This window comes from Octopus bimaculoides, chromosome 1, assembly GCF_046866305.1.
Source record: "Octopus bimaculoides isolate indiv1 chromosome 1, ASM4686630v1, whole genome shotgun sequence".
In the NCBI taxonomy this organism is placed as follows: Eukaryota; Metazoa; Mollusca; class Cephalopoda; order Octopoda; family Octopodidae; genus Octopus; species Octopus bimaculoides.
Window position 1 is genome coordinate 54005448 of NC_142928.1, and position 22740 is coordinate 54028187.

At 35.2% G+C, this 22740-nt stretch overlaps 1 protein-coding gene across 1 annotated transcript in view; it reads left to right on the top strand.

Moving 5' to 3' along the window:
* Window positions 1–22740, top strand: part of LOC106875216 (sodium- and chloride-dependent taurine transporter) — a 91785-nt gene that overhangs the window by 33241 nt on the left and 35804 nt on the right. The window contains exons 2-4 of the mRNA XM_014923266.3: window positions 561–692; window positions 2042–2303; window positions 4787–4919. Of these exons, the coding sequence (XP_014778752.1) occupies window positions 561–692; window positions 2042–2303; window positions 4787–4919 (527 nt within the window). The remainder of the gene's footprint in view (window positions 1–560; window positions 693–2041; window positions 2304–4786; window positions 4920–22740) is intronic.

A 22740-nucleotide genomic window follows, 5' to 3' on the forward strand; every position in this document is an offset into this window, starting at 1 on the left:
TAGTTATGACAAGAACACACAAAAACAGTTAATGGAAACTTGCACTTATTATACAGACGCACTCAAATAACTAGTAACAATCCAATCTCACGGAGTCGCTACACCGCTAAGCACCTCAACCGGTGTCACACAGACGAAATACCTCTAAGCATTTCGCCCGGCGTGCTAACGTTTCTGCCAGCTCGCCGCCTTTAAATAGTTATAAGTAGTTATATTGTTGCATTTATATGTTGATCGTTTATTATACTGATATATGTGTGTGTTTCTGTACAATATATATGAATATGTATGTATATCAATGATCAATGCATTATAATATTTGCTGATGAGAGCACTGTAGAGAAAAAGTAAGGGTGAGGATAATGTCGATGTCCTGAGATTCAGTCCCAGCCCATGTGTTTGGCAGACATCAGTTTATTGATGTTCAAACTAAACGTCAACTGTATCAATCTGTACAATCTTGGAGGATCTGTGAAGATGGCTCCCCTGACAAAACCATTAGTAAGTCATCACATTGTCCCACTTTTGCTCACTCCTAATTATTTTTGTTCTCTTTTCAGGTGCCTTCTTGATTCCATATTTTCTATGTGTAATTATTGGTGGCGTGCCGTTGTTTTTCTTGGAAGTGGCTGTTGGTCAGTTTACTGGAACAACTGGGCTCAAGGCTTGGCGTCTGTGTCCAATTCTACAAGGTATATATTTCATGTTGTTTCTGTTTTAAGCTGGAGAAATAACTAAACAAATCAATAAAGTATCAGACGGTCAACTGAACAATATTTCGTATTGGCTGGTTCGTGACAAAAACATTTAACTCTCAACAAGATAGGTTAGTCCAACGGTCCTCAAAAAGAAAGAAAGAAAGAAAGAAAGAAAGAAAAAGCATTCTTAAAAGACATCTATTCACAGTTTCAAAATGGGATTAATTCGAGAAATATATCAAAATATATTCACTTTAAAAATTCATAAATGCACTATAGGGATAAGCAATAATGACGAACACGAGTTCCATCTATTTACTGTTAACAACCTTAACTAAAGAAGACAACTGGGAATGTAAACAGATTCATGGAATATTGCAGTCTTTTAAATACTTCCATTATTGAATAATTTTCTTTCTACAAATGTACGCGTTAGTGGCGATGAATAGCTTTGGAATCACGTGAAACAACGTGAAGTTGAGTAATACATAACATTTTCTCCAAATAAGGTTCATGCAATGTCAATTTTTTTAATTGTCTCCTGGTGATGTATTTGACAGTATTTCGACCCATATTTCCAAGTATTTCAAAATTTGGGATTTTGGTCTTTCGGGATTGTGTCGTTCGCAGTATAGTTATATAAGTAGTCTTAAGATGGTTCGATCTAGCAAATCCCTTTTCTTTGCAATAATTCATATCTGAGGCAAGTAAAAAAAAAAAGGCAATAATAATATATGTACAGTAACGTTTTAAATTCTAATTGTACCACAATTAAATTCGAACTTCTTTCAACTGAGGTTGATAAATTATGTATCAGTTACTCTGTTAAATAATTGGTAATGCAGTCACCAGAGTAGCTGTCGTTCTTTCATACTGTAGCTGGATGATACAATTGGTAGAGCGTCGGGGGAAATCTTGTGCTATTATATCCATTTGCATTTTGAGTTCAAATCCCATCCAAGTTCACTTTGCTATTCATTCTTCCATCGTTGATAAAATAAATATTAATCAATAAAATAAGAAAAGGATACGGCTAAGCAATTAAACTCAAGAAGGCCATTTCTACACATGGTCAAACAGAGACAGAATGACGTTGTACATAATTCTTTCCCAGTATAACTGAGACGTTGTTTTACCGCAATAGTATTACTATAATAGTATTATTGTAATAATGTCTATAAGTGTTACTATAATAGTAACAAATGACGAAGCTGATTGGCTTCTTCGATTAAAGCCATTACATTTCACTTTCAACTCTAATCTTTGTGGGGAAAGCTATGAATGTCATAACATGCTATTTTGCTTTTATTCTTCTTACTTTTGATTTTGTTCAATTTTTACAGGTATCGGTCTGACATCATTTGTGATCGTGGTCTTCCTGAATATTTACTACAATGTTATATTATGTTGGTCTTTCCGATATATGTTTGCTTCGTTTACGACGGGTACACTACCTTGGGCGAAATGTGGCCAGGAGTGGAATACTTGCGCCTGTCGTTCAATATCTGATGGCTACGCAGCACCAAACGATACACTTTGCAACATCACTATAGATGGAAACTTCACCAGTGGAAAGACATTTGATTCCGTCACAGAATACTGGGAGTAAGTATCTTGTTTAATGTTGTTTGTTGGTGGCAGAAGAAACAGAATTTATTGTAACGTCGATAGGATTAAAATATTCTCTTTTCACACAAGTAATTCGGGCGTCTGTTTAACAAAGTTTCCATTTAGTGTACCTTATCTCAAACACCTCGTTCCAAAATGAATGATGATATCAAATAAAGCTGTTCTCAGCTATCAAATAGATAATTTCTTTCTTCTGTTACTGGCAATAAATTAGCAAACATTTTGCCTTCCCTAAACCTATGCATATCTGCTAGATCACCAAGATATTTGATCATAAAGAAATCAGTTATGATACTGCATTTGAAATGATTAGAGAACAAAAAGAGAATTATTAAACTCTGTAGAGACTACAAAATCGATGTTTCAACTTCTAGTGGCTCATTTTTTTGTAAAATAGGTTTCCTCACATGATGCATATGATGAAGATGATATGAAGTGTATGTGTGTATCTTTGTACATATCTGGAGAGAGGGGGAGGAATATATATAAAAAGAGACAGAGGGAAAATCGAAATCGATAGATGTATGTTGTCTAAAGGGGCATGTGATAAATTGACTGTTCCTTATGATTCATAAGGTTGATTGAGGATCGAAAGAGGAATTGGTTGGATTTATAAGTAGACTATGAAAGATGAAATTATGGGAAAAGTTTCGAGAAAAGAGGTTAAATTCTGTTCACAGCTTCAGAGAATAATAGAAAAACTCGACAAATTTCTGTATAAGAAAATCATTAGAAATATTTTAACGTATTTCAGGTAGAAATTTGTGTCATTGCATTATATTTTTGTTTCGAAGCTATATCTTTTGCTAATATGGAGTAAAAAATCAAAGAGAAAGAAGATAAGTATAAACAATTTCTTCAAAACCTTCAGCTTATATATCCAGATTTTAAATTTACATTTATACAAATAATAATTGGTATACTTGGTTTTAATAGTAAATACTTAAGTGACAATCTGGAAAAGCTTGAAACCCTCTACACACATATACACAAAAAATCAACCTATTAACATACATATTACTATTAGAATCTGTAAGCGGAACAGTTAAAATAGGCAAGACTTTTCTTGACTTCAATCTGTGACATTGTTTTAGTCCATTCGAATGAGGGGGGCTTTGTATCTTTGTTAAAATCTAGCTCCTTCCTTGCAGGAAGAACTCAAATGATTAAAAAAGGAGAAAAATGCATACCGCATTTGCTGGCGTAATGCCCTCTCGCGTTAGACGATCCTTATTTTGCAAGTACATATAAAGAAAAACAAAATTAGTATGTTTCTCAATACCCTAATTGAAAGATATTTCAAAGTGGTTTTGTAGGGAGAAAGTGTATGATTCTGCGCATGTTAATACAACACTGTGACACTATACTAGAATATAAATTTATCAAAAGTGAACTACGTTTTGAAAGTACTGTACTCAACTTAATTTTCTTTCTGAACAACTCTATAGTTGTTCATTTTTTGCTCACGAGGATTGCCATGCAGAATGTGAAACTCATTTATCTTGTGATATTTTGTGTTACCGCGATCGGCCACCAGTGTGGTGCACTGCCGTTATGGTTTTGTTGCCCTTCACTCATTATAAATAGATGCTAGGTGGAGAAACATTAACATTTATTTTCTCTTTCTAGAAGAATTTTTTATTATGATAATATAATAAACAAACGTTTCTTAAGGGTAACACAATCATTAAATAACATAAGGCTGAGCAAGGTGGTACAATGAGATATGACCTCCCCATGTAATTGCCGATGTAATGTAAGCAATCTTTCATACTTTTGTGCTACCAGACTGTGATAATTTGGTTTGTTTTCAATATTTTATTATTAGTAACAATTACTGTGCTTAACGGACTTATCATCATCATGCTCCTTTGCCTATCTCATCCGTAATACGGCGGCATTAGACATAGGGCAATTTTTTTATATATTTAAAAAGAATGCGTATTAAACATCGGTACATACATACATACATACTCGCATACATGCATACATACAAGTCTTGTCTACTTGTTAGCATCTATGAGAAATTATACATGCATACATATACGCATTTTTACTCAGCAGAAAGTCACAAAAGTGGTTCGAGAGCAGTGAGTTTCATGCACGAAACTCTCGACCGTATAAAGACACACACCACTCACACACGTAATACACACACACACACACACACACACACACACACACACACACACACACACACACACACACACACACACACACACACACACACACACACACACACACACACACACACACACACACACACACACACACACACACACACACACACACACACACACACACACACACACACACACACACACACACACACACACACACACACACACACACACACACACACACACACACACACACACACACACACACACACACACACACACACACACACATATATATATGTATATATATAAGAAAGCTCTCTTTTCTTTTTATTTCAGGCGTGAAGTACTTAAAATATCTGAAGGATTGCACGATATGGGTATATTGAAGTGGGATTTGGTTCTCTGCTTACTATTTGCCTGGATCGTCGTCTACATCTGCATTTGCAAGGGGATCAAATCTTCGGGAAAGGTAAAAACTTCGTTTATTTTGTACAATTGTTATATTAATATTTCTGTATTTCAGCTTTGAGACATACGTCACATATTTATGTAAGAATAGCTTTATGTAACATATTTTGCTACATTATAACAACTTATCTGGATATTATTATCTGTAATATGTATACAGAGTTTCGGTTTCAGGGAATGCGCTTATCATTAACTACAAATACCTCAAGTTATTATTATGCAAATCGTTATTAACATGATTTAATAAAACTTCTTAAATGATCAGCGAGCATCAATCCGTAAAGCAGTTCGTCATCTCTACAATATTAGTTAAGCAATTAGTGCCAAGTTGTATCAGCAAATAGATGTCAAAGATACCAAAAGATATCAGCAAATATACGAGGTGTATTCCAGAAGCTTTGAGACGTTTTAGGAAAGGCAGTTATAACTGTCCTAGATTATTGTAATTTTAGTATATCATTAGCATACAGCTAATAAGTTGACCTGCCAAGTTTTGTTATTCCAGATTGAAGGAGATGGCTATGCTAGCAATTTGAACATATTCTACTAAATACTGCGTACCTCAACTAACTAGTTTTCAGAATACTGTCGGGAGGTGAAAACAATTTGGAAACTCGCTATGCAATAAATTTTTGTGTTAAACTGGGCAAAAACGCTATAGAAACTTATGAGGAGCTCAAGAGTACTTATGGGTTAGCTTGCATTGGTCAAGCATCTATTTTTCATTGGCACAAGAGGTCAGGCAAAGCAAGTCCACCGGGAAACTAATGATGAGCTTTTACGATAGCGATAGCAAGGACATCATCTACATCCACTGGATTCCCTCTAGCCAGGCAGTCAACAAAGTAATTTGTGGAGGTTATATGATGGAATTCAGAACGAAATTTCGTTGTAAAAGGCCAGAGCACTTGCACCAGAACAATGCACCAGTGCACAATTCCTTCCTGGTATCAACTCCTTGACAGAGATGGGCTTCAAAACTGTCCCTTCCGATCCCTACAGTCCAGGTTGTGCTCTCTGTGACTTTCGTTTGTTCCCCAAGGTGAAGGAGAAGATGAAGGAGGTTGTGACAAGGCTTCCTGGACACCTTCAATTTGGAGGACTTTCATGGGATATTCACAAAGTAACTGTGTGTAACAAGAAATGCAGTCAAGTCAGAGGGTTCTCCTGAAAAAGTCTCAAAACCTCTGGGAAACACCTATATATAAAATGCCAAGATATATCAACATTTGATCTCCCTCGAGCTAGTGAAACATAGATAATGGTTACATGGACAAGAACTTAAGCTCCTCGTCATTTTTTCTCCAATATTTTGTCATTTTTAGTCTTTGCAATGCTATTTTATGCTTAGGGCTTGAACTGTTTTTCTTATTTATATGCATGCATGCGTGCATGTGTGTAATGTGTTTCTGCGTTCGCATAAACATAGTACAGTGACGGGAAGGACATGACATCTATGATGCTGGTAGCATGATAAATGCGCCAAGCACACTATGTAAAATGACTGATGATAGAGAAGTGCATTCAGCTGTTGAAAACATGCATCAGTCATTTTACATATTGTACTTGACGCATTTATCATGCCACCAGCATCATAGACATCATGTCCTTCCTGTCTCTGTGCTATGTTAATGCGAAATCACAAACACATTACACACAGAGAGGGAAATAATTCAAGCCTTTTAAATGTATATACAAACAGTATAAATAAATTAAAAAATTTAATTATCAAACAGATGGTACATTTTTGTATTTCCTAAAATGACAACTTGACAACATTCCTGGACATATTTCATAATACATTGCATATTATTACAATTGAAATCGCTGAAATAGTTATAGAAAACATTATCTGTTATGCTGTACTTACTCTATCCCAGCAGCCTCAGTTACTTCAGCCTCTGCATAGCGACTGGTTTAAATGTAATATATAATTTCCATTGTTACTATCAAATAGCTGATATATCTATAAAACTTGAAACATTTTAACATAATTCGGAGGTGTATTTTGCCAGTATCGGTATCTACATTAAACCTCCACCAAGACGATTCCGCTGAAAATGATTGCCTGCTGTTTTGAAGATATATTTCATGCAATACTTCAATGAAATGAATAGTGTTTATTTTCCATTTCATTTCTCAGCAGATACATTATTAAAGAACCGCATTCCATTTTCTCTCCCCCACCAGTATATATATAAAGAAGGCGGCGAGCTGACAGAATCGTTTGCCTTTCATCCTTTTGGTGTCGATAAAATAAGTACAAGTCAAGCAATGGGGTTGATGTAATCGACTAGTCCTCTTCCCCAAAATTTCAGGCCTTGTGCCTATAGTAGAAAGGATTATTATTATTATTATTATTTTATGTTTGACTTTTGTTTTGCATTTGTACAAGTTGGATCCAAGTCTCACCCAGAGACCTCAAGAGACAACAAGTTAGAAGTTCATGTAGGTGTTATACCTAGGGTACCATATATTTGGATTTGTACAGTTTTGTTCAAGTGAATGTTTAAGAAACCATAAGAAAATTATGTGTTTGCTTTAAAATTTGAGATCACATAGACAGTATTTTACGTAGGATATTATTATTAGAAGGGCCCTAGACAAACTTAAGCTAAGAATTAAGGTTGTTGAAAGGCCAGGCAACCCTATCAAATCCCTTATCAGTAGAACATACCCTTTCAGTAGAACCCCCTGCACTGATAGGAACTGTATCGTATGTAGATTTAGCCCACAAACGAACTGCAAAACCAGAAATGTGGTCTATAGTATAAGATGTACAGAGGGACGATGCAGAAATAAGACAACGACATATGTAGGCGAAACAGCAAGGAGTATAGGGGAGCGGGCAAACGAACATTGGAGGGAACTTAAGGAAGGGAAGAACTCATCAGTTCTGTACCAGCACGCTGAGCAAGAACATAGAGGCTCAATCAACAACATAGAAATTAAAATCTTATCTACACATAGCAGTGATGCACCACTTAGACAAATTACTGAAGCTACACACATAATAGAAGGGAAACCTAGCCTGAATAGGAAACTAGAATGGAACACTAACATACGCCACTAACAAACCACAGCATGTGACAACATGTTACCCATAAACCAATAATAGGAACAAAGTATAATACAATACATAGATAAACAAATGGAATTAAATACTACATACGTTAACAAAAAAAAAAACAAAAAAAAACAAAAAAAAAACAAAAAAAAACACACACACACACATGAATATATAAATAAATAAAAACTAATACAAACGAACACGTATTAACAGAGAATATAGGTGATACAGACACTCCCCATACACACATGCACTTACAAAAGACACAGACACATTGAAGGACACGCATGCGTAGACACATACAATAGGAATACAAAATACAAAATGGCTGATAGTTAGCAAGGTGAGACACACATAAGAAAGAAAGAAACAAAGGACCACTGATGAGGTCACAGAAGTGTGACGAAAGAACTCTGGCCGAAATAAGATTAAGATTAATGTAATATAAAGCTGAAAAAAAAGAAAAAAAAAAAAATTAACACCAAATATACAGTGCGTGTGTTTTTATTGGCTAAACTGGCAATATGACCATCCCCAAGTACAACAACATCTGTTTCAACACACGATTTCACATAAAAAATCTTGCAAAACAAATATTATTATTATTATTATTATTATTATTATTATTATTATTATTATTATCGTTATTGTTATTACTATCATCATCATCATCATCATCATCATCATCATTGCCTTTGCACAGTTTCTAACGCTGGAGATGTACTACGGTGTCAGCTGTTCACTACCAGTGAACTAAGGTAACACCACTTATTTTTCAAGCACCTTCCGGAGTATTCGAACGGTTCCAAGCAGTGTTGTTTTCTGCTAGTGCTCTACCCTTGTTGCAACCCCTATTTGTTCCGTGTACTTCTCAAGATTTTTACTCACTGTTCCCAGGGCTCCGACAATTATTGGTACTACTACCACCTTTTTCAGCGACCACAACTACTTAACCTCCCAAGCTAACCTGTCATATCTATCGACTTTTCTTTCTTCCTTATCGCATACCTTGTTGTCAGCTCGGCATGCTATATCTATGATCCAGCATAGTTTGCTTTCTTTCTCAATTAAAACTATGTCTGGCTTCCTATTCTCTATCTCATGGTCGCACTGAATCATAAAATCCCATAGGATCTTTGCAAAATTTTGTACCAATTTTTTGCTCTGTCAAGTTCATACTCGTTACAAATGGACAAGCCTTGCTATATTGTCGTGGCGTATCTTATATTCCTTCTGGGCTAGTGGCGTACATTGACTCGTAATATGCCATACGGTTTCACCATTTTGTCCAAAAATTCTGCACTTATCGCTTTCTGATGTGTTGTCTTTTCTGTATTTTATGTAATTTGTTCTTAGTGCTTGCTCTTGGGCAGCACAGATTGAAGCCTCCGTTTCCGGTTTTAAATCACTTTTATATTATTATTATTATTATTATTATTATTATTATTATTATTATTATGAAGGCGCATAGCTCAGTGATTGGAGCGTCGAGCTTATGATCGTGAGGTTGTGAGTTCGATTCCCCGACCGGCTGCGTGTTGTGTTCTTGAGCAAGACACTTTATTTTCACGTTGCTCCAGTTAACTCAGATGTAGAAATGAGTTGCGACATCACTGGTGCCAAGCTGTATCGGCCTTTGCCTTTCCTTTGGATAACACTGGTGGAGAGGGGAGGTTGGTATGCATGGGCGACTGCTGGTCTTCCATAAAAAAAACCTTGCCCAGACTTGTTCCTCAGAGGGTAACTTTCTAGGTGCAATCCCATGGTCATTCATGACTGAAGAGGGGGGTCTCCTCTTCCTCCTCAATTATTATTAAGGCAGCGAGCAAGTAGAATAGTTAGAACGCCGGACAAAATGCTTTGCATTCAAATTCCATCGAGATGTCTTTACCTTTCATCCTTTCGTGGTCGATGGAATAAGTATCAGGGGAACACTGGGATCAACTTATTCGACTAATCTCTCCCTTCAGAATTGCTGGCCTTGAACCGAAATTTGACGCAATTATTTTTATTATATATCAGAATATGGGCTTATATTATTTAATATGTCCTATTCTTACAAAATTAGGGTACGATTTGAAAGAAATTTGAAAGCTTTTTGTTGCAGAGGAGATCTAAAAGCTGTCTTGTTGGTTGGGGGTCTTTCATTGGCTCAGAAGCAGTTATTTATTTCGGGAGGCAGATTAGCACGCCATTAAATGATGTATGATATATGAAGCTTCAGTTCTGTTATTTAGAAAAAGGGGTGTTTTTTTAAAGTATGTTTTTAACTGCCGCATACAACATTAATAATTCTAATTTTAACCGTTATCTGTGGGTATAAACCTCTAATACCTACACTGAGTAATGAGAAATTAATGTTGCCTGGATGGCTGAACATGAAAAGCTAAAAACTACTCTCCTTTATTGTTGTCAATGTTGTATTGTTGTTGTTACCACTGCTACAGTGTTAATATCACTTTTACTCTCTAGACGTACTTATTATCATTGCGCTAATAAGTTAGCAGAATCGATGGAATCGGGAAAAAATGCTTCGCAGTAATTGTTCCGGCTCTTTTCGTTGATAAAATAAAGTATCTGTCAAGTACTATGTTCGATGATATTGACTCACCTCCTCTCTTGAAAACTGCTTCAATCAAATATGATTATTGCTACTGAAGCAAGTGTCGTGCTATTACCATTGTGACTCATTTTACAACGCTTTCCTCATATGCGCAACGTCATATTGTTTACAAAATACAAATCAGTTATGCAAATATTGCAAGAGTGACCTACATTCCTGCACGATGTGTTTTGATCTTCTTTGTACCTTTTATGGTAATACATGACTCTATGATATTTTTCACATCTTTAATCGTGATCCTCAAGTAGAGGACTACAATTTTAGATGTAAAAGATATGTGTTCATTGCTACCTTTGCTCTAAAATCAAGTTTAGGATTATATTAATTTCACTCAGGTACAGTGCAGTTAAGAGTGACGCGCAATCTCTCAGTAAAACTCTTTATATAGTCCTCCAGTGGTTTAGATTCGACAATTGGTATCTGAGAAAGTTATGTAAGTTACAACAAAACATATGAATGAAATAATTCAATATTAGTAAGGTATTTCTACTTCAATTTTGATGTTTAAACACTATAATTTCTGCTGGTCTTACTGCAATTGCTACTACTGGCGTTAATGCGTTTGCTGGCTATTCTTGATCATCTCTCCTCATGCAGATCTTTGGGAGTACAAGTTCGAGGCTTTAGAAACAACCTGTAGATCTAGCTAACTCGAACACGCCCTACTTATACATTCATTGTGTTAAATTAAATCTAACTCCATTGTGTGGTCGATGTTCCTCTGGCTGGAGTTATCCTATATTTATCTTGGAATATACTGTCTTAAGAAATAAGACATAAAAAGTTGAAACCAGACACTGTACTTCACTGCCGAAATAATAACGATGTTTTACATTAGCATAAGGTTACACGTTTTTAGTGGATATAGTCGATTGAATCTATGTCAGTATATTACATAACCATTTCCGTCATTCTAGTGCCCTCCACCTCTGTAATAGAAATAATAATAATAATAATAATAATAATAATAGACATCTATTAGTTGTTACTGTTTATATGTTCTAAATTGGAGGAAACCCAAAACTTCTGAAATTCTTAAAGATTGCACGCGAAGAATTTGTTTCCTATAATTAGCATTACTACCTAAAAATGTATGTGCATGCCCACCCACATAATTACTATTGTGCGCGTATTCAGACACGTACCTACTAATACTTTCACAACCATACATATCCACGTACACATGTACGCACGTGTTGCTTACCTCGGCGAATTTGTAGAACTGAAGTTAATCCTTGATAAACAAAGAGCATATCTCAAGTAATATGGCATCTTGTATGTGACTGGTTTTACTATCCTGAGACAGCTGAAGCAGTTTTCCATTAAGCTGTAAGCCATTCAGTTGTTTGATCTATCGACCTCCAGTCTGACAACCTCACCTATTTGTTGTATTTTTAGTGGATTTGATACATGTTCAATTAACTTTGACCAAATGAACAGCTTATTCTACCACTATGAAGATGAATATATACGAGTCAATAAAGCAGCCTCTACGCCGCAGTCGCTGAACCTGCTAGAAATAAACAACTGAATCTTCCTCAGACCACAGCCTGCTGCCTTAAAAAAGATTAACACACATATACAATAAAACAAGATAATCATAGCGGGAAGGATTTTGATCATAGATCTGCTCGATCAACGCGGAGTTGGGTTAAACATCTTGTTGTTTAACCCTGCGTTAGCTCTGATCGTGTAGAATTATGATCAAAGGTTTTCCAGTCCGGAGTATCTCCTCAGTTTAAGGGTATCTAACAATACATTATTCAATGCGCACTTTCTTTATATTGGTAACTTACTTTTCTTACATATAGGGTGTGATTTGATAGATATTTCGTTGCTTTTCTAGCGTGTCAATTGGTCAAGTTAAGGCACTCATCATTCTTGATCCAACGATTCATTAGATGGTCATCGATATTTTATCATTGCATTAAAAAGCGACACTATTAGTATAAGTTATATACGACCAGCTATTACTATATGTTATATAAGATATTCTATCATTATATGTTACATAAAGTTGTAAAGTGGTAGAAATGTTGAAGTGATGCACCAAATATTTTATAGTGTTTAATTACACCCCTTTACTTTCTAAACTCAAATTCCCGTCGATCAACTTTCTCTTTCATTCCTCTGGGCTTGGTAAAATAAATACCAGTCAAACACTAGCACCATTTAAACCCTCTGTATATCCTCTCAGGTTTAATTATCTGTACTCTCCCTATGGTTTATAATGTTGAACCAGTGTTAGAAATTATCATTCGTATCAATTCCACTCAGATAATGCGCAACTTATTACACTGATATAAAATAAAACTTAAATTAAATGCACTACTTTATATAATATTTTTATGCCTAATACATATTGATGTGTAAAGCTAGATATAACTGCATCACTTGATTCAACTAAACCAGTATATATTTAACATTTTTTATACTTATTTCCCTCGTTTACTAGTTTACCATCCCGATTTCAACCCGTATGTGATCAGAAAAATTAGTTTTGTATATACAACACTATTTATTGTATAAAATTATACAAACCATTTACATTAAATTTAGCATAAGCATCATTAAAAGTCGACATTAATGCAAACAAATCATGCAAAAACAGGGTGAATAACGATGAAGAAATGGAATTTTGAAATTCTTCACTGAATTTTTTAAATTCTAAAGTGGGTGAATTTCTAGCCGCTTAAGAATTTCTTATCTAAAAAAGTTATACTTATTATCAGTTAGTTACTAAGTAACTGATAATGAAATGTTTGAATGTGTTAAAATCGCCGTCAAGGATTAGAAGAATATGTATGATAAAAAAAAAAAAATGTTTTTAATTACAAAAGTTAATGCCTTCTCAATGTTATTGATTACTATAGATTCCTTGATGTTGCAGAGGCAAATATTCCATAAATAGAATAGAATACACAGTTTCGATTAAAGATTTTTCGGGGACGGTACAGTCGAATTAATTAACTGATAATTATTTTATCGCTGTCGGATATTTACAGCCCAAATGATGATTACCTGTTGTGTCTCCGGAAATAATTTCTTCGTGAAGTTAATTTTTGTTACGTTTTACCTCCAAATGACCTTGAATATTATCTAACTATTATGTGGTGGCCATATTCTTTTCTATTCAAGGCACAAGGCCCGAAATTTGGTGGGAGGGGGCCAGTCTATGACAGCGGAATTTGAACTGAGAACGTAAAAACAAACGAAATACCGATAATCATTTCGCCCGGCGTGCTAACGATTCTGCCAGCTCACCGCCCTTGTGGGGATCATATTGTCAAACAAATCAACATAAATAAACATAAATCAAAAATAGAGTGAAATCAGTTCGATTTCAGTCTTTTGTTGAATTAATTGCTGTTAAAAAGCACGACTCCACCTCCCACGTACTCATTTCATCTCGTTTTATGTTCGATGTCTAATGTCTGAGTAAGAAATCAGTATTTACATGTAAGTCTCGTCAGTTTAAGAATGAAGAGTTCGTTTCTGACTACCAGCTCTAAGCTGATATTTACGAATACTTGAAATTTTTCCAGGGGCAGTCTCTTTTATAACATTAAAGAAAAGAAACAGATGCCAATAATTTATCGCAATGATTAATCGATAAAAGATCCTCTATCTGTAACAGACTTGATCTGCCGTTCCCTGACAAAAGAAACTTTAGAATCACTTGACTCTTACTTTCCTTTTGAAGAGTATACTATGTTGCAGGCATTCAGGTCTGGCTTCACTTTAGTGGATAACTTCCTCCCAATAGTCACAGATGCCTTGAAAAAGATAGTGGGCACTACACTTTTTTGCTAGCCAGTAAATAAAGTAATGTGTTTGAATTCTATTTGTACTTGATCATCATTATCAATGTTCTACCTGATTTAGTCATTTCTGAGTTCACTTGGCTTTCATCTACTATTGTTGGGAAACTCGCACTTATTTTCTATGCACGTTATACTAGAATATCTTTGTTCATGATTGAGCAAATTTATTCAGCCAGCTGTGGTCTGACTGTCTTTGTGATAATCACATGTTAATGTAGTGACTGAGTAACTTAAACCTTTTCAACTTCTCTATTCTTAGCCATATGAATTTTATATAGCTATATATGAATGCGCTCTGTAAGGGTTTACTAACGATTGAAATGGAAATATTCCATGCCCCGCTCCATTTCTCTCTCTGACTCCTCTTTCTCTCTTTCTTTCTCTCTCTCTCTCTCTCTCACACACACACACACACTCTCACAGACGTACGTACATACGCATGTATGTATGTATGTATGTATGTATGTATGTATGTATGTATGTATGTATGTATTGGTATTTATACATACACATGAGTACATACATGTTTGTTTTTATATATAAGTACGTATGTGAGGATGCATAATTTAGCAATTTGTTCTGATTAAATTAACATACAGAACAAATTGGTAGAAAGAACGTTTTGTATGGAAAGAATACTTTTAAAATATTTTCTTCGCAGTTGCGAATAATCAGATATTCACATTTTTAACTTTTATTGTTTTCGAGAACACATTTTAGTGAGACATTTAAAAACAGTACTTCATTTACTTTAATCTACCTACTCAACTAGAATCTAAGCATCAGTTCATAACACAGACGTGACTTGTAGTACTTTTGTCAGCCATTATGAGAGGAACAAATATGGTAGATCAGTATCAAGACAACACAAATGTTGGTGGAAGCTTGTTACACAAGAGTTACACTTAACTTCTGGACTTCACTTAATATAACTTCATTGACAACGATATCATTGTATAATTTGAATACCAAATATCACACACCGATTGCAGTGTCTGGAACTCTTTCGCTTCTTTTCTTTTTACTTTGTTACCTCATTAGTGGTGAGAAGACAGCCTCTAACTTCTTCAGGTTTTCTGAGACGAGTGGCAAAAATGGAAGAAGTTATCCTCAGATTGGAGACCTGAGCCCAATACTTGCAACAGTGTGGCTTCCGCTAAAGACCCTTAAGAACCAGTTTATGGTGTTAAACTAGATATTAGATTGGATCTACCACTTAAAAGCAAAAACGGTTCTTCTGACGGGTTTCTACACATCTTCCGTCTTCCAAATTTACTTTGGTTAACCCAGAGTTATGGTAAAAGACACTATTTGGTCAATATATCGCACAATGAGATCGAATCGGAAACCAAGTAGTTGCGATGTGAACTTCTTGAACACAATCATACCCGCACGACATCTTAGGAACAGTAGAGGGCGCTGCTCAATGAAACATACGAAAATTCCAGTGATGAGAGAAAAACTGAAAACTACAGTAGTTATAAAATATTATTCTGAGGCAATCTGAGAACGGTTTATCTTCCAAGGTGGATAAAATAGCTATGAATTAGCCTAAAACTGCATCCTAGATTTAAGGAGACTTACAATAGGACAATTCAGGGCAACTCATATCTAGCTATGGTACACTGCAGATGTATACCAATACTGTTAGTTTGGTACACTGATCAAAATAAAAGTATTGACTATTTCAGTGATATATTCAATGGTGACTTCTGTTCAATTTGAAGTTATTAAACACCTACATCATAAAACAATTTTTAACCATTTTGATTGCATCAGTAGGTAAAGTCATATATCCTTGTAACTAATAAAAGAGAGGAAATATGAAGAACCATACATGTATGCGTACCAGGAATTAAACTGGAAAAAATACATACTTTATTGACTAAGAAAATGAAATATCTTTAAAAAAACAGGAAAGGCTACGGTAATATGTATTTCTAATTAAGAGCAGATGTTTTTAAAGGAAGATTATTTTGAGACCTACCAACATTTATCTTCTTGGTAATCAATCAATCCAGAAAAAGCCTGTTGTCTAGATATCTGTTCACTAGTGGATCATTTGTAAAATATTCTTTTTAAAAGATGGAAGACGGACATGCATCTAACAATATAGCACTGTAATAATGCATATTATCTTCTATAAATCTCATACCAAATACTATACACCTAACTTCAATTACTACTATGCACGCAGGATTGACATTCACAGAAACTGAATCTTTCACTCAGCAACATTTTCAAGAAGTTTTGGTGTTCGAATCTTTCCAGCAGTATAAAAGCAAAAACTGAATCATGTGCATTAAAGAATTCAAACAAGGCCGCTGATTGCAACAGCAGAGAAATCTACTATTACACCATTGAACAGTTACAATAATAACAAGAGCACTCAGAGACCGCAAACCTCTGCCAAAGCAACACCAACATCCTCTCAACCATTAGCCGGAGATGATTTTTTAAATGAGAATATCTGAAATAAATTCGACTATTCTCACAAACGAGAGTACTAAACGTGAACCCGACCGCTCTCAAAAATTAAGTAAGAAAAAACAAGAAAAATAATCCAGAATCTTTGTCCTGTACCGGATCGATCCCAAAATCTAATCAGTTCATACCAGTCACGAGGCCAAACATCCCTGAAAGTTTCATCTGAATCTATCCAGCGGTTCTCGAGATATCTTATCCACGGACAAACAAACAAACAAACAATACCTCCGCCTCCGCCAAGGCGGAGGTAATAAAGATTTCTATCACTGATACAACTTAATACTTTTTATTAAGAAGAGTGTAGTAAATTTAATCTACTCAATACTTCAAGTAGTCCTCTGGAACTTTATTTTATTGACCCCGACAATATCTGAAGATGGAACATAAAGTGCCATAACTACTACAAGGCATTTTGCCCAACGCATTTTGGAATCATTTCTAATTTTGGCACAAGGTCAGTAACTTTGAGGGGAGAAGAGTTAGTCGATACTATCGGCTCCAGTACATAGTTGGTATTTTACTTTATCGACGTCGGAAATATGAAAGACAAAGTCAAGCTCGGAGGGATTTAAACCAGAACGTAAAGAACCATAACTAAATTCAGCAAGGTATTTTTGCAATGCACAAACAATTCCGCCAATCCATCGCCCTTTATAATTATATTAATATTGCTAGCAAATTCGAATATCAAAATTCAAAAAAGCTTAATTTATTCTATAGCTATGACTGATATGAGAGAAACCGGGTTAATGGAGCAAGTCATCAATGAAAGAATGTGAAAGAAAACATATAAAAGACATGTTTTTTTACGGAAATAGGAATGATGAGAATCTAGTATAAAAAAAGAGTTATTTTAAATAAATAGAATACAATGAAACAACTGATTCTAACAAAGATATATTGGGTACGAGAGTTTCTTCGTCCAAAATCCGTGAATACTCAAATATTTCATTGGGAGACTAATTTCAAAACATAACAGCATAAGAAATATAAACACATTGAAAACCAAGCAAATCACATTTATTTTCTATTACAATAAAGAAAAAAACCTTTTCCCGACAATCAAAGGAAACCTGAAATTTTCGCAGGGACGGCAAAACAATCGCCATAGCCCTGGATATTAAATCTTCCCTGCGTCATTACCAACAAAGAATATCCTGCCTATCCGAGGCTCGCCTGGGATAGGCAATGGAAAGCTTGCTTCAACAATTCAAAATAAAACTAGTAATGATAAAAATAATTGAGAATTAAGCTATTCAGAACAATGATAGCCTGCTACATGAAGTGCTTCAAATAGAATAAAATATAACAAAAATATTACAAAAATTCGAGAAGTGATGAACAAAATCTAAACACACAAAAAAGAATAAGAGTAAACGTTGTGAACAGTGAATAGTACACAAGAAAAAGGAAAAGGAAAAGAAGTAGACTGATGTTTCGGATGAAACCTTTATCAAAGTAGAGTAAGAAGCAAGATAAAAGAATAATAAAAACAAACGATAACTATTTGAAGTGTGTGTGTCTAGTCACTTACTGTAATGTGTTTTTTGCATGACATTATTGCCCGAGGTTACCGTGTTCTTTTCCGTAGGCTTTTCTTTCCTCGGAAAAACCTAATCTGTTTTCCCTTTTACATTATGACATTTCTGTGATACACGATCCCTATTGATCGTTGTTTTTCTCCCTTCTTTCCATGATCCCTTTTGATCGAAATTCTACCCTCCTCCTTTTTTTTTCTTCTCTTCCCAAAAAGAAAGGCTCTACTTTGTAGTTTGTCCCTTCTGTGTTCAGCCGTATGTGACCAATAAAGAAGCATATCTATCTATCTATCTATCTATCTATCTATCTATCTATTAGATAGAGATAATTATGACCGGCTACCCAGGGTTTCACGTACATAAAACACTTGGTTTGACAACGACTCTTCAGAACCTTTAAAAAGAGGTTATAGGCCACCGGCTATTAGGGTTAGAAGAGACGCTGCAAAACTAAGTGCTTTATGGACGCGAAACCCTAGATAACCCCATAGACCGGCCATAACTACCTTCATCTAATTACTCTACTGCTCTATAACTTATAGTGTGCTTTTCTTTTGGATTTATGATTAACTGACGATCTCTATCTATCTGTCTGTCTATCTATCTATTTATCTATCTATCTTTCTGTGTGTGTGTGTGTGTGTGTGTGTGTGTGTGTGTGTGTGTGTGTGTGTGTGTGTGTGTGTGTGGCTGCGTGGTAAGAAGCTTCCTTCCCAACCATATAGTTCTGGGTTCAGTCACACTGCGTGGCACCCTGGGTGTCTTCGACTATAGCCTCGGGACGACCAAAGCCTTGTGAGTGGATTAGGTAGACGGAAACTGAAAGAAGCCCGTCGTATATATATATATATATATATATATATATATATATAGTTGGGTTATATTCTGTTAAGAACGTAGTACAGTATAAAGTACAGTATAAAGTACAGTATAAACCTTGTCCACCTTCAGATTTCACCCAATGCTATCCAACAGTAGTATTATACCTGCTACCAGATTTGCGCTAGGGAATCTGTAATGTGTGAATGGATAACTAAATAAGTTGGGATCAACAAGAAGAGTACAGAGGAACATTTATGTGTAATCACTACAATTGTTTCCACGCAACATTGTTCTCCAGGTTCGCAGGTATGTAGCTATGTAACTGTTCTCCTACATTGTGAGATCTTGTGTTTCATCAGGTGATATATAGATATTGTCTCTGTGTTAAGTAAACTCAAATTTTGGGCTTCGACTGCATCCTTTCTGTCAATTATATATATATATATGAATAATATACATGTCGAAGTGCTTAATTTTACTCATGGGTCAATTTTTTTCAAAATCAGTTCATTATTATATTGAGTGAATTTTGACGATTTCTGCCTTTCACCAGTTTAATTTTAATTCTACTACGACTCCGACCATAAACTTTATCAAAATGTCAAATTTCATCAAAATCGGATGAATTCTGTAAAAGTTACAGCATAAAATATTAATCCTATGGGTATTGATTTCTTAAAAATCTTAAAATCTTAAAATATTAATCCTATGGGTATTGATTTCTTAAAATCTCCCGCTCATGCACAATCATCGATTTTTGTCAACTCTTCATGCTGGCATCAACTAATGGACATGAACTGTTACCACGTGTAAAATTTCTACAAAATCTATTAGAATGTCTCTAAAGATGCTTATTTGCATTTGTGCTCTTTTCAGGCCCTTTTGATTTAAATAAACACCTTTACCGTCTTCCCCACCACAAAATTTACCTACATCTCAAATTTCATTAAAATCGGAAAAAAAAATATAAAAGTTACGGCCAAAAATAAAATCCCTATGGGTATTTGCACGCAAAAGCCTGTTGATTTTATAAAACTACTGCTCAGTCGCAATTATCGATGTTTTGTCAACGCCAGATACTGACATCAACTCACTGCCATGAGCCTTGCTCACTCGTCGATTTTCATCAAAATCGGACAAAAAATGCAAAAGCTGCAGGAGAAATAACATCGTTATGGGAATTTCCATTCAAACGCCCGATTGAGCTCACAAAAATCAATGCCAACTGAGCATTATCGAATTTCTGAAAAATTCCGGCCGTATTTAAACTTCAGGGCATTTGATCTACTTATGTGCCAAAAATCATTAAAATGGGTTGGACAGTGTGGAAGGAGTTGGAGTAACCTCAAACACACACAGACAGACACCAGACGCACAAGCATGTAAACAAGGTTGTTACGTCACAAACGAACTCAAAATTTCCTGGTATAAAAGCAATTCAGGTAATACAAGGTGTGAGATTAACTCTAAGTCTTAAATATGGCATAGCACCGTCTCCACATACCCCACGTTGCTAACTTCAACAACTTCTCTCCATACATTAGCTCCAGCTCCACACGTCTAGCTACAACAGCCCCTTGGTAAATGACCCCTCAACCTTCTTCCAGCTTCTCGATCATTATCATCATCATCATCGTCATCATCATCACAACACAACCATGCAAAAAGAAAATAAACAAAGCTTTACAAACTAAAAAGAATGCCAGTGGGACCACTTTCAAAATAACCTTTCGCAGAAGTCAGCAGCATCACAATTTCTTTGATAAACATCTCAGTATACATATTTACTAACATTGCTGTGGCTGCTTTAACACGCGCACACACACACACATCTAACAAAGCAACGTGGGAAAATTAACTCAAATTACGCAGCTGAATTAGGCAACCTAACAAGAAAATGGAAATACAAAAAAAATATATAACCATTGTGTGAGCGTGTACGTACGTACGTGCGTGCGTGTGTGTTATGTTTATGCTATTGAGTGCCAGGGTTAGTTGTATCTGATATTCTTTGATATTGTTGGTAAGAAAGGAGAGGGTGGATTCAGCAGATGCTACTTTTATTCTATTTATTCGATGGTTGATGTAATGTAAGGGATAGTTGTGTAACTGTGTCGGTGGAACGAGAGGGGAGGAGGAGTAACTGTGGTGTCAGTTTCCCTCTGAAACTTTAAAGCTTACACCAAAATTCGAATCAAGAAACGAACATTATATCGCACACATAATAATTAGCATCAAAATCTTAAGTGAATACACCCAGAAGCAAAACTGGATTTATATATGGGAGTTTATCTCAACCTTTACAAGCTAGGAAAAAGCAAAACTCTACACATGAGTCACAACACTGAATAATGCTTCACTTCTGTCCCCCTCTTTCTCTAACACACACACACACGCGCGCATTTAATATATATATATATATATATATATATATATATATATATATATATATATATATATATATATATATATATATATATATATGTATGTATGTATGTATGTATGTATATATATTTATATACTGAGGGTGATAAATTGAATATTAATTTAATTAACATCAATTTAAAACCAGTGGCCTAGCATATAAAAAATCTGAAAATTCAGAAAAATTGTATTACATGCGTATAAGAAGGGATGACCACTAAGTGGACATCCGATATGCTAGAAAAAGATCACCTACGATCTAACCACAAAGAAAAGAATGTTCTCCAGAAAAAATTCGGCAAACACCAGAACATAAGCGGGTAAGACAAATGAGAATATACAAAATAAAGAATTAATCGTAGACCGGGTTTCGTCATTAACTCTTTTACTTACGCAAAAACGTCTGTGGCTCGTCAGTACGACCGTTCTAATTCAATATAATTTGCAGAACTATACAGAACTATTCGGTGTTTGCCGAACTTTTTGTGGAGAACATGATTTTCTTTGTGGTTAGATCGTAGGTGATCTTTTTCTAGCATATCGGATGTCCACTTAGTGGTCATCCCTTCTTATACGCATGTAATACCATTCTTCTGAATTTTCAGATTTTTTTTTTATATGCTAGGCCACTGGTTTTATATTGCTGTTAATTAAATTAATATTCAATCTATCACCCTCCGTATATAAATATAAATTTTAAATATTTATGTTCTCTAACCGGCAACATCCACTGCAGTGAATTATCTTCTGCAGAACTGTTTCCGGGATTTAGCGCGCCAGAACTGAGACATTTGAAAAAAACCCTCAATGTAATCGGTAGAACTATACGCACGTCAAACTTTATGAAGACAATTCGTGTATAGATCTGAAAATTATATTGAATTAGAACGGTCGTGCTGACGAGCCACGGACGTTTTTACGTAAGTAAAAAAAAGTTAATGGCGAACATTCTTTTCTTTGTGGTTAGATCGTAGTTGATCTTTTTCTAGCATATCTGATGTCTACTTAGTGGTCATCCCTTCTTATCTTCTAAG